The sequence below is a fragment of the Antechinus flavipes genome, chromosome 2 (assembly GCF_016432865.1).
Source record: "Antechinus flavipes isolate AdamAnt ecotype Samford, QLD, Australia chromosome 2, AdamAnt_v2, whole genome shotgun sequence".
In the NCBI taxonomy this organism is placed as follows: domain Eukaryota; kingdom Metazoa; phylum Chordata; class Mammalia; order Dasyuromorphia; family Dasyuridae; genus Antechinus; species Antechinus flavipes.
The window spans coordinates 370495022-370514211 of record NC_067399.1 but is presented as its reverse complement, the minus strand read 5'-3'; the positions used below and the strand labels follow the sequence as shown (position 1 = coordinate 370514211).

General features: G+C 35.3%; 1 protein-coding gene across 1 annotated transcript; it reads right to left on the bottom strand.

The window, feature by feature from the left end:
• Positions 1–10119: 10119 nt before the first annotated feature.
• Positions 10120–18966, bottom strand: ATP5MJ (ATP synthase membrane subunit j). Its single transcript, XM_051978278.1, has 4 exons — positions 18707–18966; positions 11553–11676; positions 11006–11029; positions 10120–10344 (listed from the first exon to the last, which is right to left on the bottom strand). The coding sequence occupies exons 2-4, from the start codon at positions 11674–11676 to the stop codon at positions 10313–10315; spliced, it is 180 nt and encodes a 59-aa protein (XP_051834238.1). The 5' UTR covers positions 18707–18966; the 3' UTR covers positions 10120–10312.
• Positions 18967–19190: the final 224 nt, after the last annotated feature.

Genomic DNA, 19190 nt, shown 5'->3' with positions numbered 1-19190 from the left:
TGATTATGATGAATACTATTGTACTATAATAAATAACGAGCATAATGGGCTCACAAAAACCTGTAAAGACTTTTATAAAGTCATGAAAAGTGAAATGAACAAAACAAGGGGAACATTGTATACAGTAATAACAATATTGTACAATGCTCTCTCGTGAATGAGTTAGCTATTCTCAGCAATACAATGATCCAAGACAGTTTTGAAGGACTTATAATGAAAAAGGCTGTCTGCCTCCTAAGAACTGATGAAGTCTAAATGCAGATTAAAGCATACTTTTAAAACTTTATTTTTTCTTGTTTGGGTTTTCTTGTCTGTATTTTCTTTTACAGTATGACTAATATGGTTATATGTTGCCTGTCTACACATGTATAATCCATATCAAACTACCTTTTCCATGAGGGGGGATAGATGAGAGAAAGAGAATTTTTAACTTAAAAAAAAAAGCTAAAACATTGTTTTTACATATAATTAGAAGTGGGGTGAGAGGAGAAGGAGAGAATAAACAAATAAATAAGGAAATAAATCTCAAAAAGCAGCTTCAGTGGCCTGAACATGAACATTAAGAAGTACTCAGCCTTGGAGAGTTTTGCACTTCATTCAAGCAAATGTATAAACAAAGATAGGATTCCCTGCCAAAAAAGCCATTACTAGGTCTCCCAACCAATCTGGATTGAAGTCATGATGCAATATTAGTCTTTTAACAACACACCTGACACCAATCTGTTTAGAATGTTCTCAGGCATGGCTAAACAATACACATGAATATAGTATTATAAAAATGGGCTACAGTTCTAAAGAGTGCATCCTTGATAGGTTTCTTCCGAAATGTGGGAGAAAAAAAACAAAAAACTAATTATAATTTGCAAGATCTTTTTGTCAATATATTATGAACATAAGAGAAATGAAGATATTCTACTCCCCCTTGCTTCTCAATACAAATGAGATGGACAATAAAAATGTTCGCAAATAATCTTGTAATTGCCAATTAAATAATAATAATAACAAACACACACACACACACACACACAACCACCACCATTACTACCATATCACACACTAAAAACCAAACTGTTCTCTGAGACCAGCCATTTCTCTACTTAAGTTTTACTCTAATGCTCCTTCATAGCATGGGAGTAACACAAAGCTCTCCAAAGTTATCCCACAGAGTACAAACTCTAGCAAGTCTTAACAGGCTAGTAAGGCTTCAAATTCAGACTCAATGAGAGATTGTCTATCTATCCTTGAAGCAGATGACTGACTATGTATGGGAAGACTGGTCACCAGAAAGCTGCCGAAACTGAATGAATTTGACTGTGATCTGCACTGAAGATAGGATTAACTGGTAGTCAATGAAATCTCCTTAAAGTATTAGACTTCAATTACTACATGAAAACCTTCTTGACATATATCATAGATTCAAGTCAAAACATTTTACTTCTATTCTATAAATATTTTCTTTGTCTCTCCTAAGTTATGATAGCTTAAACTTGGAGAGGCAAAACAGCAGTGGACAAAGTGGACAAAGTTAGGAACATCTGGATTCAAATCCTAACCACTTGTATTTATGTGAACTTGGCCAGTTCACTTAACTTTTGAGCCTTGTACAATTTCTCAAAGAACTATCTATTAGGTTACACAGGCTAATAATCTACAGTGATGGAAGGAATTTGAAATCACAAATAATTCAGACTTGACCAGTGTTTTTAAACTTAAATGAATAAAAATGTATTTTCTTTTCTTTCTGCCTCCCCCTGCCCAGAACTGGGGGAAAGGAGGAGGAGGGAAGAAAGGGAGGGGGAAGAAATCTTGTAACAAATATATATTCAAACAAAACAAATTCACATATTGGCCATGCCATTGGTCAGTGTTAAAAAAAAAAAGTGTTTGGACCAAAAAAATGTTTTCTGCAGTCAGTTGGCACAAAGAATGCATTTAATAGGTGCCTGATAATGGTCCATTTTGAGTACAGTTTTTGTAAGTTTTTAACTAACCTCATCATCCCACACCCAAGCACTTAACATCCTCCTCATTGCCACGGGACCTAGGAACATATAGATGAAAGATGAAAGATTCAGAAAGCGGAAGATTCCTCTTACTCTTCCCATGGTCTATACCAGAGATGTCAAACAGGTTGCCTATGGACTATTGCGGGCACTGCAGCAAACCCAAGTTTTCCTAAACCAGATCAAAATGAAATTGGGAGATATTTAACAAAATAAATTAAAATATAATAGAACGTTGTAATGTTGACATATAATTTTCTAAGTCAATTGCAAGAGTCCTTAAAAATGCTTCAGAGGCCACATCTTTATCACAAAATCTTTCCACTAGCCAAATTTGGGAAACAATGGAAATAGGTTATTCTACTTCACACATAGCAAAGAGCAGCTTTTTCTTCATGAAGTAAATAACTCATATTTTTTGGGTGTTTTAAGGTTCACAATTTTACTTGAAGAGTAAACATACTTAGTTTGTGATTTTCCTAACCCTCAGCGACTAAGCATTTCAGTTGAGAATCAAAACTTGTTTCTTCTGACTCTTAGGTTCAGTAAGAGTTCTCAATCTTCTTCATCTGCATTCAATTACAGCTGATGAAGCCCAGCATTCCCAGTGCAATGAAAATAGCTCAGAGAATAGTCTATTCACTTAGACTCTACTGACCCATTCTAAAAACAGTTTTATTTCAATCTATGTTTGAATTTCTAAAACTTCCAGACGTTTATGTTCTTAATGGTCCAGAACCAGTTATCCTATTTAAAAAACTGATTCAACTCTCACTAATGTAAAATTTTTAGTTAAAAAAATTAAATATTCCCTTTAATAAAAATGTTCAAAACCTACTATGGAGTACAGGATATTGTCAAAAATTGCTATAGTATAAGTCAGTGGTTCTCAAATCTTTGTTCTCAGTATCTTTATATTATTAAAATTATTGAGGATCTTATCAAAGAAGTTTTGTTTATGTGGATTACATTTATACTTATCATATTGGAAATAAAAACTAATTTTGAATTTATAGATCCTCTGAAAAGGTTTCAGAGACTCTTAGGATTCTCTGGCCCACACTGTGAGATGGTAGTAAATAATAGCATTTATTGATAAAGGTAGTAAACATATACATAATTTATATATGTGTGTATACATACATATATATATATATATGTGTGTATAGATAATGATAGTATAGTTAATGGTATAGGTACAGGTATCATGATAGTAAATAATGGTATTTTTTGCTAATAATAGTAAATATATACATGTATGTGTGTGTATATATATATATATATATATATATGTAGTAATAGTAGTACATGGTAGTAAAAATCCTTCCTGGGAAAGTTTTGAGTTACTGTCAAAAATGAGAGGACATCCTCTCATCTGTGAATAGTTATTCACTGAAAAAAAGGAATTTCCCTCCCTCTTTGTGAAAATGGGATGAACAATCATAACTTGGGGATTGATTATTTGGAACCTGTAATTTATATTTTTATATAAAAATAGGAAGCCTGAAGGATAAGTTGCTTTTTGTGAGATATTTAATGAACTAGATGAAGTCTTTCTTATAATGGAAAAGTCTGTTGACAATTTATGAAAAATTTTGTGTTGATAAAATCATGCACCCTTCTTTATAGTATTTTTCCAATTACATGTAGAGTTTTCAACATTCATTTTTGAAAGATTTTGAGTTCCATTTTTTTTTTCCCTCTCTCCCTTTACCTTCCCTTTCCTCAAGACAGCAAGCAAACATGATCAAAATTTAAGGGCTGCAGGATGAGGAGAAACCTACACTTGGAGTCAGGCTTGAGTCTGAAACATAGTTCTGCTACTTAATGTTTGTTCCCCCGAATCTCAGTTTCCTCCCCTCTATAAAAGGACAAGGAACCAGATGATTTCCAAGTATATAACAGTTCTGAGTTTCATAAGCCCATCTTATTCCCAATACAGCCAAATAATAATGTTGATCTGAGTTCTGCATTTGAAGTGCAGAGGCCAGGAGAGGAAGAAAAAAGTTTCCCCTCCTTTTCTGGATAGAGGCCAGACCATGTGCTCATTCTGAAATGGAAGATTTGTTAGCTCTCCACCTACTATCCATGCCGGCTTTTCCCAAGTATGTCATACGCCCAAATTACCTTTTTGGTTGTGGTTCTTATTTCAACAAAATTCTTTCACCCTGAGCAAAAAAATTGGCAAATTTTAGCCCAAATAATTAATTCATGCCAATTTATAGATGTTGGTCCCAAAAGTATTTGCACTTTAAAAGAACAAAATTTTTTAGGCTTTAAATTGGTGGAATTTCACAAGTTTATAAAGGGGAAAGTCAGTGTGTGGGGGGGAGAGGAGGAATCTTTTAGGGGTAAGGGAGATAAGATCGCTGATCCTAGAGTTTAAAGATCTGGATTCACACATCAGTTTTACCATCCCTCCTCCCACCATGTTCACAAATCAATTCTTTGGGCTAGGGATTGCATTGTAGGGAGATTTTGAATGTTCTTCTAAATCTTAACATACTGATTCTGAACCCTCACAGAAGGGGATTAGCTTTGCTGAGTCTGCCATTGGGCTAGTCTTCTTAAATTACTCCTGTTCTTCCCTATGCAAACTCTAAAGTCTACAATATTTTTCTTAGAGTGTCAAAGCAAGGAAATTCAAATGATCAAGTTGCATATCCCATTTATCGTCTTTCACTGCTGTCCATCTCCAGCAAAATTAGATACAATTCTGACCTTCCCCAAGTAGGGTAAGGTGCTATCCTGGTCAAAACCAGATAGATTTGTTTCATAAACTCGCCTTTTAATTTGGGGGGACAATTTTATCTCCTTGAAGAAAAATAAACATCTCCACACTTTATACATAACACTACTATAATATACCAAGTATTAATGAATGGAAAATGAAAATTAGGATAAGGATAGATTTTTGTTATAAGCATCCTAACTTATCCCTTCGATATTGTGACTTTTCCCATGGTGTTTTTGAACACCAACATATTGGATGGGAATTTGGGGGGAGTTTTGTGGAAGTCACAACCATCACACAAAGGCCAGCAGATGACCTAAGTTTAAAAACTTAAAAAATGTATAAAATATACATATTGTATGATATCAACATATTTTATCTTTTGATATAATTCAAACTTTTCTAATAGAAAAGAGGACCAAAATTTTTTACGCAAGATTTTCCAGATCTCAAGGGCAGTGTGTCTCTTAACAGGGAGATGTGGAAGGGATAATTACACTTGGGTTAACATCCTGATCTCATGCCTCACTATGACAGAGAAGTTCCTGCAAGCTGCAAACGACAGCAGGATACTGTATGACACGAAAGGCATTTGGGCAGATAACCCCTAACAGACTGTTATCCAAATTGCTGAAGGAAGAAAAGCTTACTATAGAAGGCAAAATAGTGTGTCTCACTGACTGGGGAATAATACATGGACAAACTACAGGATATGTAAGAAAGAACACATCATTGCACTGCAAGAAAAGAATTCAAAGAAACATCAGAAAAGATAATGTAAGCTGTTAAGAATTTTCTCATTTTGGTATTTCTATCTCCAGTGCCTAATATCATGGCTAATATATAGTAAGTGTTTTAACAAATATTTATCAGATGATTTGCATGGACTGACATGGAACAAAGAAATCAGAACCAGAGGAAAATGACTACAAAAATATAAATGAAACTAAAATTAAATGCAATGGTCCATGTTAGTTCCAGAGGATCAGGGAATTATAGTTTTCTCATCTTGGTAGAAGATGTGGGCAGCTGTCAGATATTAGAAGTTGCTATATGGAGAGGTGAAGCCAAGATTGTGGATGACAGAAAGTAATGCAGAGTCCTCCATGAATTTCTCACATTTGCACTGGACTAAACCCTGATGGGAAAATACAGAAAGTTACATCACAGTGAATTTCATCCAGTCCAGCTTGGTAGTGGGGAAGTCTTTGGACACTGAAGATGTCAATACAAAGCTTTCTAGAGCTCAGGAACACCAAGAGGGGTCAGATCCATACCTGGCCACCCTCAAATTCCAATATGAGCTATTACAGAGGCAGGGATGTTCAAAATGCAAATACATTTACAAACATTACTTTCAAATTTTTAAACCACAATATGGGCAGAAATTCAACAAGAATTCCTTCAGGAGATGAAAACATTTTTGCAATGTTTAAAATGTTTTTATAAATGGAATGAGAATACTTTGGGAAAAAAATTGGAAAATAAATCGAAGGGATCGAAAAGGTAATTACATTATGGCTTGCAAAAGAGATACAAAACCTTGCCCAAATAAATCAAAAACTTCATGAGAATGTATCTAATTTATACTTTAATATATTTAACATCTACTGGTCATTCTGCCATCTAGGGGAGGGGTGGGGGAAAGGAGGGGAAAAATTAGAACAAAAGGTTTGGCAATTGTCAATGCTGTAAAATTACCCATACATATAACTTGGGAAAAAAAAAAAAAACTTCATGAAAATTTTCATAAAAACAAGCCAAGAAATTGAAAAAAAAAATGTAGAAAATGTAAGGTACTTTGTGGCAAAAACAATTGATCTAAGGAAAAAATCATGAAGAAAAAATTTTAAAAAACTCTTTGAACACTATGACCAAAACAAGACCTAATATGATTATTTCAAGAAATCTCAAAATTGCCAAGATCTCTTAGAACAAAAGGGCAAGATGGAAAATGAATCCAATGGTCCATCTTCAGAAAGAAATCTCAAAATGAAGATTCCCAGGATCATAGCCAAAATCTAGAGCTTCCAGGTCAAAGCTAAAATATTGCAAATAGAAAGAAATGAAGTATGGAGACACATTCAGGATCACATACAATAATGCAACCACCACTATAAAAGAGCAGAGGTCTTGGAAAAAAATAATCAAAAAGCTTTACCCAACAAATAATGCTACAAATATAATAATTATTACAATTATATCTATCTATATATGTGTGTGTGTGTATATATATATATATATATATAGAGAGAGAGAGAGAGAATATAATGCTTCAAAGGGGAAAATGGACCTTAAATGAAAGACTTCCAAGCATTCCTTATGGAAAGATTAGATGTACATGAACTTTCTGAATACAAAGGAATGAAGAGAAACTTGAAATGTGAACAATAATAAAATACTAATAAATATGTTACATATCACACATAATCCTTCTGATCCTCACCATTGGAGTTAATAAGAGTACAGTACGAAGACATCTAGTTGTAGCTGGCTTTGCTATAAAAAATGGTCAAGAAAACACACAAAATGAGGGTATGAAAGTAGGTATCTATATAATTAAGGGTGGAAGAGCTATGGACACTTGAACCTCAATTTTCATTTGAATTGGTCAAAGGAAGGAAAACAGAAAAACTTTTCACTCAGTGAAATTGAAAAGGGGAGAAGGCAGTAATCAAAAGGTAGATTAAGGGAGGTATTATTCCTAAGCAAAACAACTCTCTAAGGATATGCAAAAATATTTTTAGCTCTTTTCAAGGGACCAAATAATGTGACAATCTTAAGTGAATGCTCATAACTAGAGATTGGATTAACAAGTTATAATGCATGAATGTGACCAATATTCCAGAAAACAAACATGATATCTAACTCTTGCAGGAAATGGATTCAGAATGCATGATTTCAAATATGTATTATGTGGAAATTTGTTTTGACTATACATAATGTCTAAGGGGTGCTGTTTTTCTTCTATGTGCAACTGGGGAAGGGGATAGGGAAGGTTAGGGTAGCAAGGCAGATCTTGGCTGATTAAAACTATTTTAAAACAGAAAACTTGGAACTTGAATAACAGGAGGAACAACAATTCCTAAAGACTAGAGATGCTTTAAAAAAAAAAATGGCCAATGATCAATTTTGTTTTGCTTTTTTTTTTGTTCTTGCAATGGAAAAAACAGGAGAAGGGAGTTTTTTGAAAAAAAGTTTTAAAGTTGCAATATATTAATAGCTAATAGTTGTATTTGCTGACTTTGTTTCCCTGTCACAATTGTCCCACAATTTGGGAGGGGAGTGTGTAAAAGGATAGTAGAAAATGAACAATGCGAATGAAATCTTCAATAAGCATTTTTCATATAAAAAGATTATTATCTAATGAGGAAGTGGACTACTGTACTCAGTCCATGAAAGGAAAAGAAATAATCATATAATCCTGGATGACATAATGACATAACTTTCACTCCAACTTAAATTTCTCCTATATTAACTAAGGGATAAGTTAAACAGATTATTTTATATATATATATATATATAGAGAGAGAGAGAGAGAATATAATGCTTCAAAGGGGAAAATGGACCTTAAATGAAAGACTTCCAAGCATTCCTTATGGAAAGATTAGATGTACATGAACTTTCTGAATACAAAGGAATGAAGAGAAACTTGAAATGTGAACAATAATAAAATACTAATAAATATGTTACATATCACACATAATCCTTCTGATCCTCACCATTGGAGTTAATAAGAGTACAGTACGAAGACATCTAGTTGTAGCTGGCTTTGCTATAAAAAATGATCAAGAAAACACACAAAATGAGGGTATGAAAGTAGGTATCTATATAATTAAGGGTGGAAGAGCTATGGACACTTGAACCTCAATTTTCATTTGAATTGGTCAAAGGAAGGAAAACAGAAAAACTTTTCACTCAGTGAAATTGAAAAGGGGAGAAGGCAGTAATCAAAAGGTAGATTAAGGGAGGTATTATTCCTAAGCAAAACAACTCTCTAAGGATATGCAAAAATATTTTTAGCTCTTTTCAAGGGACCAAATAATGTGACAATCTTAAGTGAATGCTCATAACTAGAGATTGGATTAACAAGTTATAATGCATGAATGTGACCAATATTCCAGAAAACAAACATGATATCTAACTCTTGCAGGAAATGGATTCAGAATGCATGATTTCAAATATGTATCATGTGGAAATTTGTTTTGACTATACATAATGTCTAAGGGGTGCTGTTTTTCTTCTATGTGCAACTGGGGAAGGGGATAGGGAAGGTTAGGGTAGCAAGGCAGATCTTGGCTGATTAAAACTATTTTAAAACAGAAAACTTGGAACTTGAATAACAGGAGGAACAACAATTCCTAAAGACTAGAGATGCTTTAAAAAAAAAATGGCCAATGATCAATTTTGTTTTGCTTTTTTTTTTGTTCTTGCAATGGAAAAAACAGGAGAAGGGAGTTTTTTGAAAAAAAGTTTTAAAGTTGCAATATATTAATAGCTAATAGTTGTATTTGCTGACTTTGTTTCCCTGTCACAATTGTCCCACAATTTGGGAGGGGAGTGTGTAAAAGGATAGTAGAAAATGAACAATGCGAATGAAATCTTCAATAAGCATTTTTCATATAAAAAGATTATTATCTAATGAGGAAGTGGACTACTGTACTCAGTCCATGAAAGGAAAAGAAATAATCATATAATCCTGGATGACATAATGACATAACTTTCACTCCAACTTAAATTTCTCCTATATTAACTAAGGGATAAGTTAAACAGATTATTATATATATATATATATATATGTGTGTGTGTGTGTGTGTGTGTGTGTGTGTTGGGGTGGGGAGAGAAGAGAGGGAAAGAGAAAACTGAAGAGAATTACAGGGTCAGGTAAAATATTTTTAAGGATAGGGAAGATCTGTACATGTTGATAGGCAAAAGGGAAAGAGAAAATGGGTAACGAAAGACTAAAGTTAAGGATGATCAACAGGGAAACTCCTGGAGAAGGGAAAAGACGGTACCCAAGGTCACAAAAAAAGGGGTTAATCAACAGAAAAGTCTCCTCTTCATTAAAAACTGGAGCAAAAGGGGAGACAATTTATTATTATTTATTAGATCTTGGGTTTATGGTTGTTTACTGCTTGACCAGTTAAACATATTTTCTAATAAATTTCTTCCTCTCCTCATCAAACTTTATTAGAAACTCAATTACTAAGTCTCCATCACCAAATTTTAAACAAGTTAAGATATTTATTGACATCACTCAGCTCCTCTAGACTTGCAGAAATTTGATAGTTTCAAAGAAAATGTAATCATTTTATCTTAGAGATAATTACAATTAATCCACCAGATATATTATAAAATAAAAGCAAAGTTGTGAGAGACAGATAAACAAAAAAAGGCTATTTTAATTGGATTGGAACACAGTAATTACCATGTAAATATGTGTATGTGACTTTATTTCATAGTATGAACAAATGCCTAAAAGTTAAGATGGGAAGTCCTTGTATTCTTTCTTCTATCATGAAATGCTCAAATTTACAGCCAGCTTGATGTTTCACTTATCATAAAATAAATCCTGTTAATGATGTCCATGAGCCGGTGTACCTGAAGCTTTGGAAACAAAAATGCAATAGAAATTGTACTGTAATTTAGAAAACAATGCAAACAAAATAGATTTGTTTTTAAAAAAAAATTTCCATATAAATTTAAGTGAGATAGCCAGGATAATGAAAATCATAACTAAGTAAAACCATTTCAACTTATCTAGTTCCTCTGTAAAGTTTCTCTGTCCCTTTTTGCTATCAAAGCAAATATTTCGTTCAGAATTCAATCATAACTTTTTTGGGTGTTGGGAAATTATGATGGAAAAGAAGAAAACATTCAGGACTTGGCACTAATCAAATGGGATTAATTTCACCACCCAGTTTAGAACTAAATATCCTTTATTATCAGTAGTTTATTTAAAAGTGACTGTATGGTTAAACTACTGATTTGAATTGCGCACCTATCTCCCACCCCCTACTGTTATCAAGCACACCCCACTGCTGAATCTTCAATGATTTCAATGAAAATATTTAGGGCATTAAAGAGCAAAAATTGCTTTGAGAATTCTGCTTTACTTTAACTACATTTATAATTCAAATAGGATATTCTGAAATTGTCCCTTTGCATTATATATATGTATGCATGCCATATATATTTTGAAATGACTCCAATGCTTTTACAGAAAAGGAATCGATCGCTATCTTATTCCCTTCCCCAAAAGACTTACCTTTCAAGGCTTTGCTTTTTTTATCTAAAAATTAAAAGAACATATTATTAGTCTCTGTGATAAGCTAATTTTTATCCATTAGTCCCAATTAAGTAACAAGATTACATAACTTAATACCTTAAATATATGGCTCAATTATTATTTTGAGTGATATCTGGTTGAGCTCTTTATTACCTAATGTAACACAAAAAATTACTACTGGTGGTTTCTACAACTTCATTCAGTTAGGTTTTCCAAAGAGCATCAAAACAGGAAAACCTGAAAAGCTATAAACAATGTTTTCAAAATTTTGTATTTTAAAAGATGTATGTCTTCCTTACTCCCAATTATATATATAGTTTAATGGGTTCCAAAGCAAGATATTTCCTAACACAATGTTTAAGACAGATACATTTGTCCAATATGCTAAACATTACCCTATTTAAAATCTAAAACAAATTACTAAGAATCAATATTTGTATGGGGAATTAGTTATGACAATCCCTGACCCCAATAAGAATCTTTTCTCCCTTTCTTTCTCCCAAGAACCAAACATAATGCAACTTACCAGCACTTCTGATCTTGTAAATAATATACCACATGACACCCACTCCTACCCAGATTTCCTGGTAAACCTTGGTATAGTAGGGTTTCATTGGAGTCCAAACATTTTTTATAAGGCTCTGTAACATCTGAAAATTAATAGTAGCAGTAAATTTAGGCATTCTGCAATCTTGAAAGTTCAGATTACTATTCATTCAAAAAATATTTATTGAGGCTTCTCACAGGCTTTCTCACTTGTTCCCATCCACCCAACATCATGTTTTCAGAGTTCCAAATCTTTTCCATTCTTTCAGAAGAATCTAGTTGAGTTCTGCTTCTTTCATGAAAAGATTCTCTGTTCAACCCAATTGTTCCCTCCTGAATTTTCAATAGCATCCATATTGGTACTTATATTGCTGTTTCACAGAATCATACATAGCATTCCAGAACCAGAAAGATCAGATCACTGAGATTTAGTCTAAGCCTTAACTAGAGCATGAATTCTGTTCAAAATAGTTTGGATTATGGTCTGACCAGGAAAACTATATTTGCAATGAGGGAATCTGGGTTCTCTATTCTGGTAAACTTTGTATGATCTGGGTCAAGTACTATAATATCTTCAATTTCTGCCTTTATTAACTTATTAATAATAATAGTAAAAGCCCTCTAAGACCCTTTTCAGGTCTAAATGCTATGAATACTTTCACTGTAAATGGAAATCTTTTTACTAAGGCAATCTAAGATTACAATATTTCTTTATTTGGGGAAGACAGTTTATGCCTAGTTTTTATGTTTTGGATTATGTATCCAATTATTTTAATGATTTGATAGTGCTAATTAATACTTTTTAGGAGTGAATTGATAAGAGAAGTATTATAGGTCAGAAATTCAGAGCAATCTCAACTCATAGTATGATTTTAGTCAATGACTCCAGTCTCAGGTTCCTCACTGTAAAATTAGGGGATTAGACTAGACACTTCAGATTCGAGTGCCTCCTGTTTTCAGGCACAGGATAAGGATAATAAACAAAGATATCATTTCTAGGTCATAGCTATACCAAGCTACTTGCTTCAACCTAATGCTTCAACCAAGAAGCAGGAACTTCAGCTCTCCAACTCCTCTTCAATTTCCAGGTATGAGTTTTTAGATTCTACTATACCTTATGGGTTTTAGGCCCATCATCACTGCATAGCCATCTCTGTGCCATCTTGGTAGAAATGTAATCATCCTTTCCTCTCCCTCTCCCCTCTTTCCACTCTATCTCTGACAATAGTAATCAAATCAATACTACCAGTGCTGGAAAAGACTAATCAATCATTTGTCCTCTGGCCTTCACTACTATCAGTACAAAATACTTTCCCCTGACCATCACCTTCCTACTGTTGTTAATTTGCCCCCAATTTCAAGTAAGCTCCTTGAGGGAACTTATTATCTTCCCTGTTTATATGGTACTTCCGACTTAGAAATTCCCTCATTAGTAAGCTCTTAATATTTTCCCATTTATATACTCATTCATATCCCCCCAGATAGTCCACCACTGAGATTCCTTAAAGAAACTCAATTTTTAAAATGCAAATAAACACTATCTAGTGCCACTTATTTTAGTATTAATTACTTTTATCCAATTGCTTTTATTACTTCTATTAGACTGCTTGCCAAACTAATGGTGGAGGTGGCGTAGCTGGAGGGATAATTTTCCAACACAGGGCATTTTATGAAGAGCAGAGGTAATCTTGAAAAGAGAGGGTGGCAGATGGGGCAAGCAAAAAGTGACAAAAACAAACAAAACCCCCATCTCCTTTGAAATTCTACATAAAGCTCTTCTGGTACTGAAAAACCCCATTTGGAAACAAAAATACTTATGTTTCTTGGAGAATATGCTGCAAATGGCTATTATAAAACATACTACAAATTCTCCCATTATTTTCTGCTTTTCATTGAGCAGGATGATAAAGTAATGGATAATTGAATAAACCCTTGATCTAGAGTTGGGAGACCTAGCTTCCAATGTCCACCCAAAAGTCACTGAACTTCTTTAAGCCTCAGTTTCCTAATCTGTAAAAATGGAATACTCACATCACCCATCTCACAGTTACATGAGCAAAGTATTAGCCACTCCTATTAGATATTATCATATGTTTGCCCCTTAGATGTAGTTTTATCAACCACTGTCACTTACTACAATCTACTAAAGCATAAAGAAGTCAGAATTTATTACAGGAGTACCACATGAGGGAAACTGTGAATCCTTGAACCATGTGGTATTGCAATTATTTATGGGGTAGGTAAGATGTGCAATAAGAAGTCAAAAGACCAGGGTTTGAATGCCAGTTTGTTTAACTTTAGGCAAGTCCCTCAGGTCTACAACTTGGAAATTCCCTTGAATCCCTCACTCTCTCTCCAATTTACTCACCTTGTGTTCCACCCCTCACATATCCCTCTCTTTCCTCTGACAATGCTACCACTCCTGGGCAGGCCCTCATCACCACCATACCTCAATAAAAGTCTGCTGGTGGGTCAGTCTGCCTCAAAGGTCCCCAATCCATTCTGCATTCAACTCCTAAAATGAATTTTTCTAAAAGCACATATCTGCTCATGTCATTTCCCTACTCAAACTCTGGTGGCTTCCCTATAGTCTCCAAAATGCTCTGTCTAGCATTCAAAGTCCATCATAACGCAGCTCCCTTGAGCTCCCCCTTCTGAACTTTTCCAGTCTTTGTATGTCTTACTCCCTGACACATACTTTTAGATCCAGGAGCAATAGCTTGCTAGGTTGTTTCATGAACAAGATTCTTCCATCTCTCAGCTCTGGACACATATATACAAATTGCATTTCTTGGTAGAATGAGCTCCATAAAAGTAGGGGTTTTCTGTATTTGTATCCCCAGGACTTACCAGAGGACTAGTATTTACTGAATATTTAGTAAATGCTTGTTGACTTATTAGAAATAAGGAACGCATAATTCAAGTAAGCTCATTTCACTGTTAATGAATTCTTTTAAAAAAGTCTTTCCTTATAATATTGGACTGGACCTATGATTTATTTAGTGTAGGAAATGTCCATAACTTTTAATACATCAACCTGCCTCTTTCCCCAAAACTTAGGCTACAATTCACTTCTCCACACCTTCTAAATACTGTTCCTATTTCTACCTTTTGGAGACAATATATCTGACACAGAGCTTTACAGAACAAAATGCTTTTTCCTAAACAATTTTCTCTGCTCAAGTCTCCTTTACCCCCCAATATTACCAATGGGAAAACTGAGGTTCAGTGACTCCAAATAGTATAGTAGGGACTAGATCACAGGTCTTCAGTTAGTTTACTATTCTTTCCATCATACCATGCTGCATTTTCATATAGTATAAATTAATCCTTCCAGGAGACAGTCTTTCAGATGTCTGAAATTACCCGTTATACTCCCTAATAAACCTCTCATTTCCTCACTGTTCTTCACAGGATGTAATTGTGAGTCAGGGCTGTAAAATAACCTTACCTCACCTCAATACCTCTTGGCCCTCCCAACAAACTAAGTCCTTATATGCACAATCTTAATTTAGGAAGAAAGCAATTTGATTAAATGTACAGAAACCTTTAAGTATTCTTACACATATCAGGAATATAAGTTCCATTTACTAAAACTGATCCTTCTAACTTATACTTAAGCTACCTATGTTTTTTACAAAGCTTTAGAAATGCAGTGGAAAGAACACTGAATTTGAAGCTAAAGGACCTGGGCTCAAACCAGGCCTGTGTAACCTTATCCAGATATATTTATTTGCCTTTAGGTGTCTTTAACAAAAGATCAACTGGTAAGGGATCTTTGGGATGTAGATTTAGATCTGGAAGGGACCATTTAGTCCAATCCCTTCATGTAAATGAAGAAACAAAGATCCAAAGAAGTGACTTGCCCAAGGTCATAAATTTATTCGTTTAGGAAAAATTTCTTAGAATCATAGGTAGAAAGCAGAAAGAAACTATCACTTCATCTCCCCAACTCATCCCACAATTTCAGAAATAAGAAAATTGAGGCCCAGAGAGCTTAAGTGATTTGCCTAGAACTTCCAGAGTCCCAAGTGTAATGTCTGGAAATTAGGGATGTTAAGACCAAAAAAACCTCTCAAAGAGGACTTATTAAGATAATATAAGATGGTATCTTATATTCTATTAGGATGATATGGTTTCAAAATGCAAGGCATTTGAAGGAAGGAAACAATGATAACAACAATGTTGTCTACAAAGGCTTCCTGAAAAAGCGGCAGATACAGCATGCCTTGAAGGATACTTATAAAGACAGTTTAAAACTTTGGTCTTCCAAATTAAAGGAGAAAGACTGATCTTGATCAATTTAGATATTCCCTTTACTGCCACATACTACAGTTCATATCTCAACTTTTATGATTCTTGAATATATCCTTCTTGATCCAAGACAATTCCAATAGACTGGGGATGGAAAAAAACATCTGCTACCAGAGAAAGAGCTTTTGAGACTGAATGCAGACTGAAGAATCCTATTTTCAACTTTTTTTTTGTTTTTCCTTTCTTGTGGTTTTCTCCCTTTATTCTTCTTTCCCTACATGATATTAAAATGAAAAATATGCTTAAAATGATTGTGTGTGTGTATATATATATATATATATATATATATATAAAATCTATATAAAACTTTTTGCTATCTTGGAGAGAGGAGAGGGATGCATTTAAAAAATTTGCAGTAAAAAATTTGGAACTCATATATATATATCCTTCCATAAATCCAACTAGAAGTATACACTTAGTCATAAATGTTACATGATGGGGCAACCTCCATCTTACACTGCTTCTCAAAAAATGAAATAATAAATGTACCTTCTGTGTTTGTGTCTATTATTATTATTAGGTGAAAAAAAAATCAATCATAGAATCAGAGTTGAAGTTTGAAGTGATCTCCAAACTGTATGTGCCAAAATGTTTGTGGCAGTCCTGTTTGTAGTGGTTAGAAACTAGAAAATGAATGGATGCCCATCAATTGGAGAATGGTTGGGTAAATTGTAGTATATGACTATTATGGAATATTATTGTTCTGTAAGAAATGACCAGCAGAATGAATACAGAGAGGCTTGGCGAGACTTACAAGAACTGATGCTAAGTGAAATGAGCAGAACCAGGAGATCATTATATACCTCAACAATGATACTGTATGAGGATGTATTCTGATGGAAGTAGATTTCTTCAACAAAGAGATCTAACTCAGTTTCAATTGATCAAGGATGGACAGAAGCACTTACACCCAAAGAAAGAACACTGGGAATGAATGTAAACTGTTTGTATTTTTGCTTTTCTCCCCAGGTTATTTTTACCTTCTGAATCCAATTCTTCCTGTGCAACAAAAGAACTGTTCAGTTCTGCATACATATATTGTATCTAGGATATATTATGACATATTTAACATATATTTTTACCTTCTGAATCCAATTCTTTCTGTGCAACAAAAGAACTGTTCAGTTCTGCATACATATGTTGTATCTAGGATATATTGTGAAATATTTAACATGTATAGGACTGCTTGCTATCTGGGGGAGGGGGTGGAGGGAGGGAGGGAAAAAATTGAAACAGCAGTGAGTGCAAGGGATAATGTTGTTTAAAAAAAAATTACCCAGAAATGGGTTCTGTCAATAAAAAGTTATAATAAAAACAAATAAATAAAAAGAAGTGATCTCCAAGGTCATGTAGTCCAACTCCCTCATTATACAAGTGAGAAGCCACACCCAATAAAATTGAGTGGTTTGCCTAAGGTTAGTAAGTTTCAGAAGTGAGATTTAAACTCAACCCTGTGCCAATACCTTTCCATTCTATCAGGCTGGCTTAGTTAATCAGGGAAGAAGCAGATGAAAGTCAAAAATTACTACATTGCTTCTGAATTAGCTAAAGATATAATACTTGAAAAATATGGTTTGTATGAGGTGATTCAAGGCACTTCCAATAGACATGATGGAAAGAGCCATCTACAATACAGAGAGAACTATGGAGACTGACTGTGGATCAAAGTATACTGTTTTCACCTTTTTTTTTGTTTGGTGGTTGTTTGCTTGTTGTTGTTTTTTTACTTTTCCCTTCTGATCTGATTTATCTTGTGCAGCATAACAAAAATGGAAATATAGTGAGAAGAATTGTAGATGTTTAACCTATATTATATTGCCTGGTGTCTTCGGAAGGAAGTTGGGAGAAAAATCTGGAATACAAGGTTTTGCAAAAGTAAATGTTGAAAACTATCTTTGCATGTATTTGGAAAAATAAGAGGCCATTAAAACAAAACAAAACACGGATTGTAATCTCAGGTCATTCTCTAATCCTCTATGTAACCTTGAAAGCCTGTCTCAGCTTCTCTGGACTTTAGACTCTTTCTCTATAAAAAGTAAAGGCTCAACTCTCTAATGGGATAAATTTTAGGATAAAAAAGTTACTATTTCAGGCTTGGAAAAGGTAGATTTAAGGTATCTCTAAGCTCTCCCATGCTGATACTTTACAAGATCGAGTTCCTCCCTCTCTTCTTCGGGTTCTCTCCCCTTTTCTCCTTTATTCTTTTCTTCCTCATCTCTACCCCTTTCATCTTTCCACATCTTTGACCTCCCTTGCACCATCTACCATTTGCTTCATTTTGTTTTCCTCTTCCTATCCCGATGCCCCAAAGCTTTCCCTTGTACCCCATCTTCCTCTGCTTTAAGCCCCACCCCCACTGTTCCTCTCCTCTTCTCTATTCACCACCTTTGCTCTTCCCTTCCAACATCCTCCTCCCTCGTCACAATGAAACCCCCTTGAACGTAAAGGACAATGAGTTCAAGTCGAGTCTAGAATACTTGACAGCTGGGAGACCTTGAACAAATCTGCCGGCTTCCTTTTTCCTCATCTGTTAAGATGGGGACAATAATAGCGCCTACTTTCTAAAGTGGTTTGTTAAGACCAAATGAGTACTTGTGATGATTCTCTTGGTAACCGCCACTCCCTCCCAGACCCTGAGAAGGGCCTCCAGAAGTGCGGTCCGGCCCAGCGACCTTCTCCGGACGTGCTAGTCCCGTTCCTTTCCCTTCTCCCCAGACCCTGAGCCAAAGAGGCCCAAGGACCGCCGCCCCTCTGAAGGACGCCCTTCTCCCGGGCCCAGACGCCTCAAGAAGCGCCGACCCGAGTGGGGATGTCTCTCACCGTGGCTGGTTTCTGCAAAGGGCCGCGCGCGGTAGTCTGGGTCTGCAGCAGAGATCAGCGTTAGGCCAAAGGCTTGGAAAGGTGACCTCAAAAGCCGGGGCCTCGCCGGGAATGCTGGGAAAAACGGCCCAGAGAACGCCGGAAGAGGCGGGCCTTGGTCGTTTGCTCCAAGTACCGGCCTCCCGCCACAGCGTCCTCAGGCGGCACGCGTCGGCGCTGCAGGACTGGGGAGAGCTGGCGTCCTGGGAGGAGGCATGGGCTGACCGGGTTGAGAGCTCGAGAGCCTGGCAAGCTGGGGGGTAGAGTGGGAGCGGAGCCTGAAGCCGGGGCTAGGTGGGATGGAAACCAAAACTCAGAAATAAAAAGAGGTTTGTCCAAAACCACGGGTACGAGAGTGTTTTTTGAAGCAGCCAACTCTTTGGTTCTACGCAAACCTTTCCTTGTACACTCCCCATCTTGTTATACGCCGCATCCCACCACCCCC

Bases quoted from the DNA above. Each gene is read 5' to 3' on its own strand.
- ATP5MJ (XM_051978278.1), bottom strand. From the start codon at position 11,676: ATGTTACAGAGCCTTATAAAAAATGTTTGGACTCCAATGAAACCCTAC. The intron at 11,030-11,552 runs GTAAGTTGCATT...TTTAATTTTTAG, and splicing joins TTACAAGATCAGAAGTGCTG to ATAAAAAAAGCAAAGCCTTG. The intron at 10,345-11,005 runs GTAAGTCTTTTG...TTGTTTCCAAAG, and splicing joins AAAAAGCAAAGCCTTGAAAG to CTTCAGGTACACCGGCTCAT.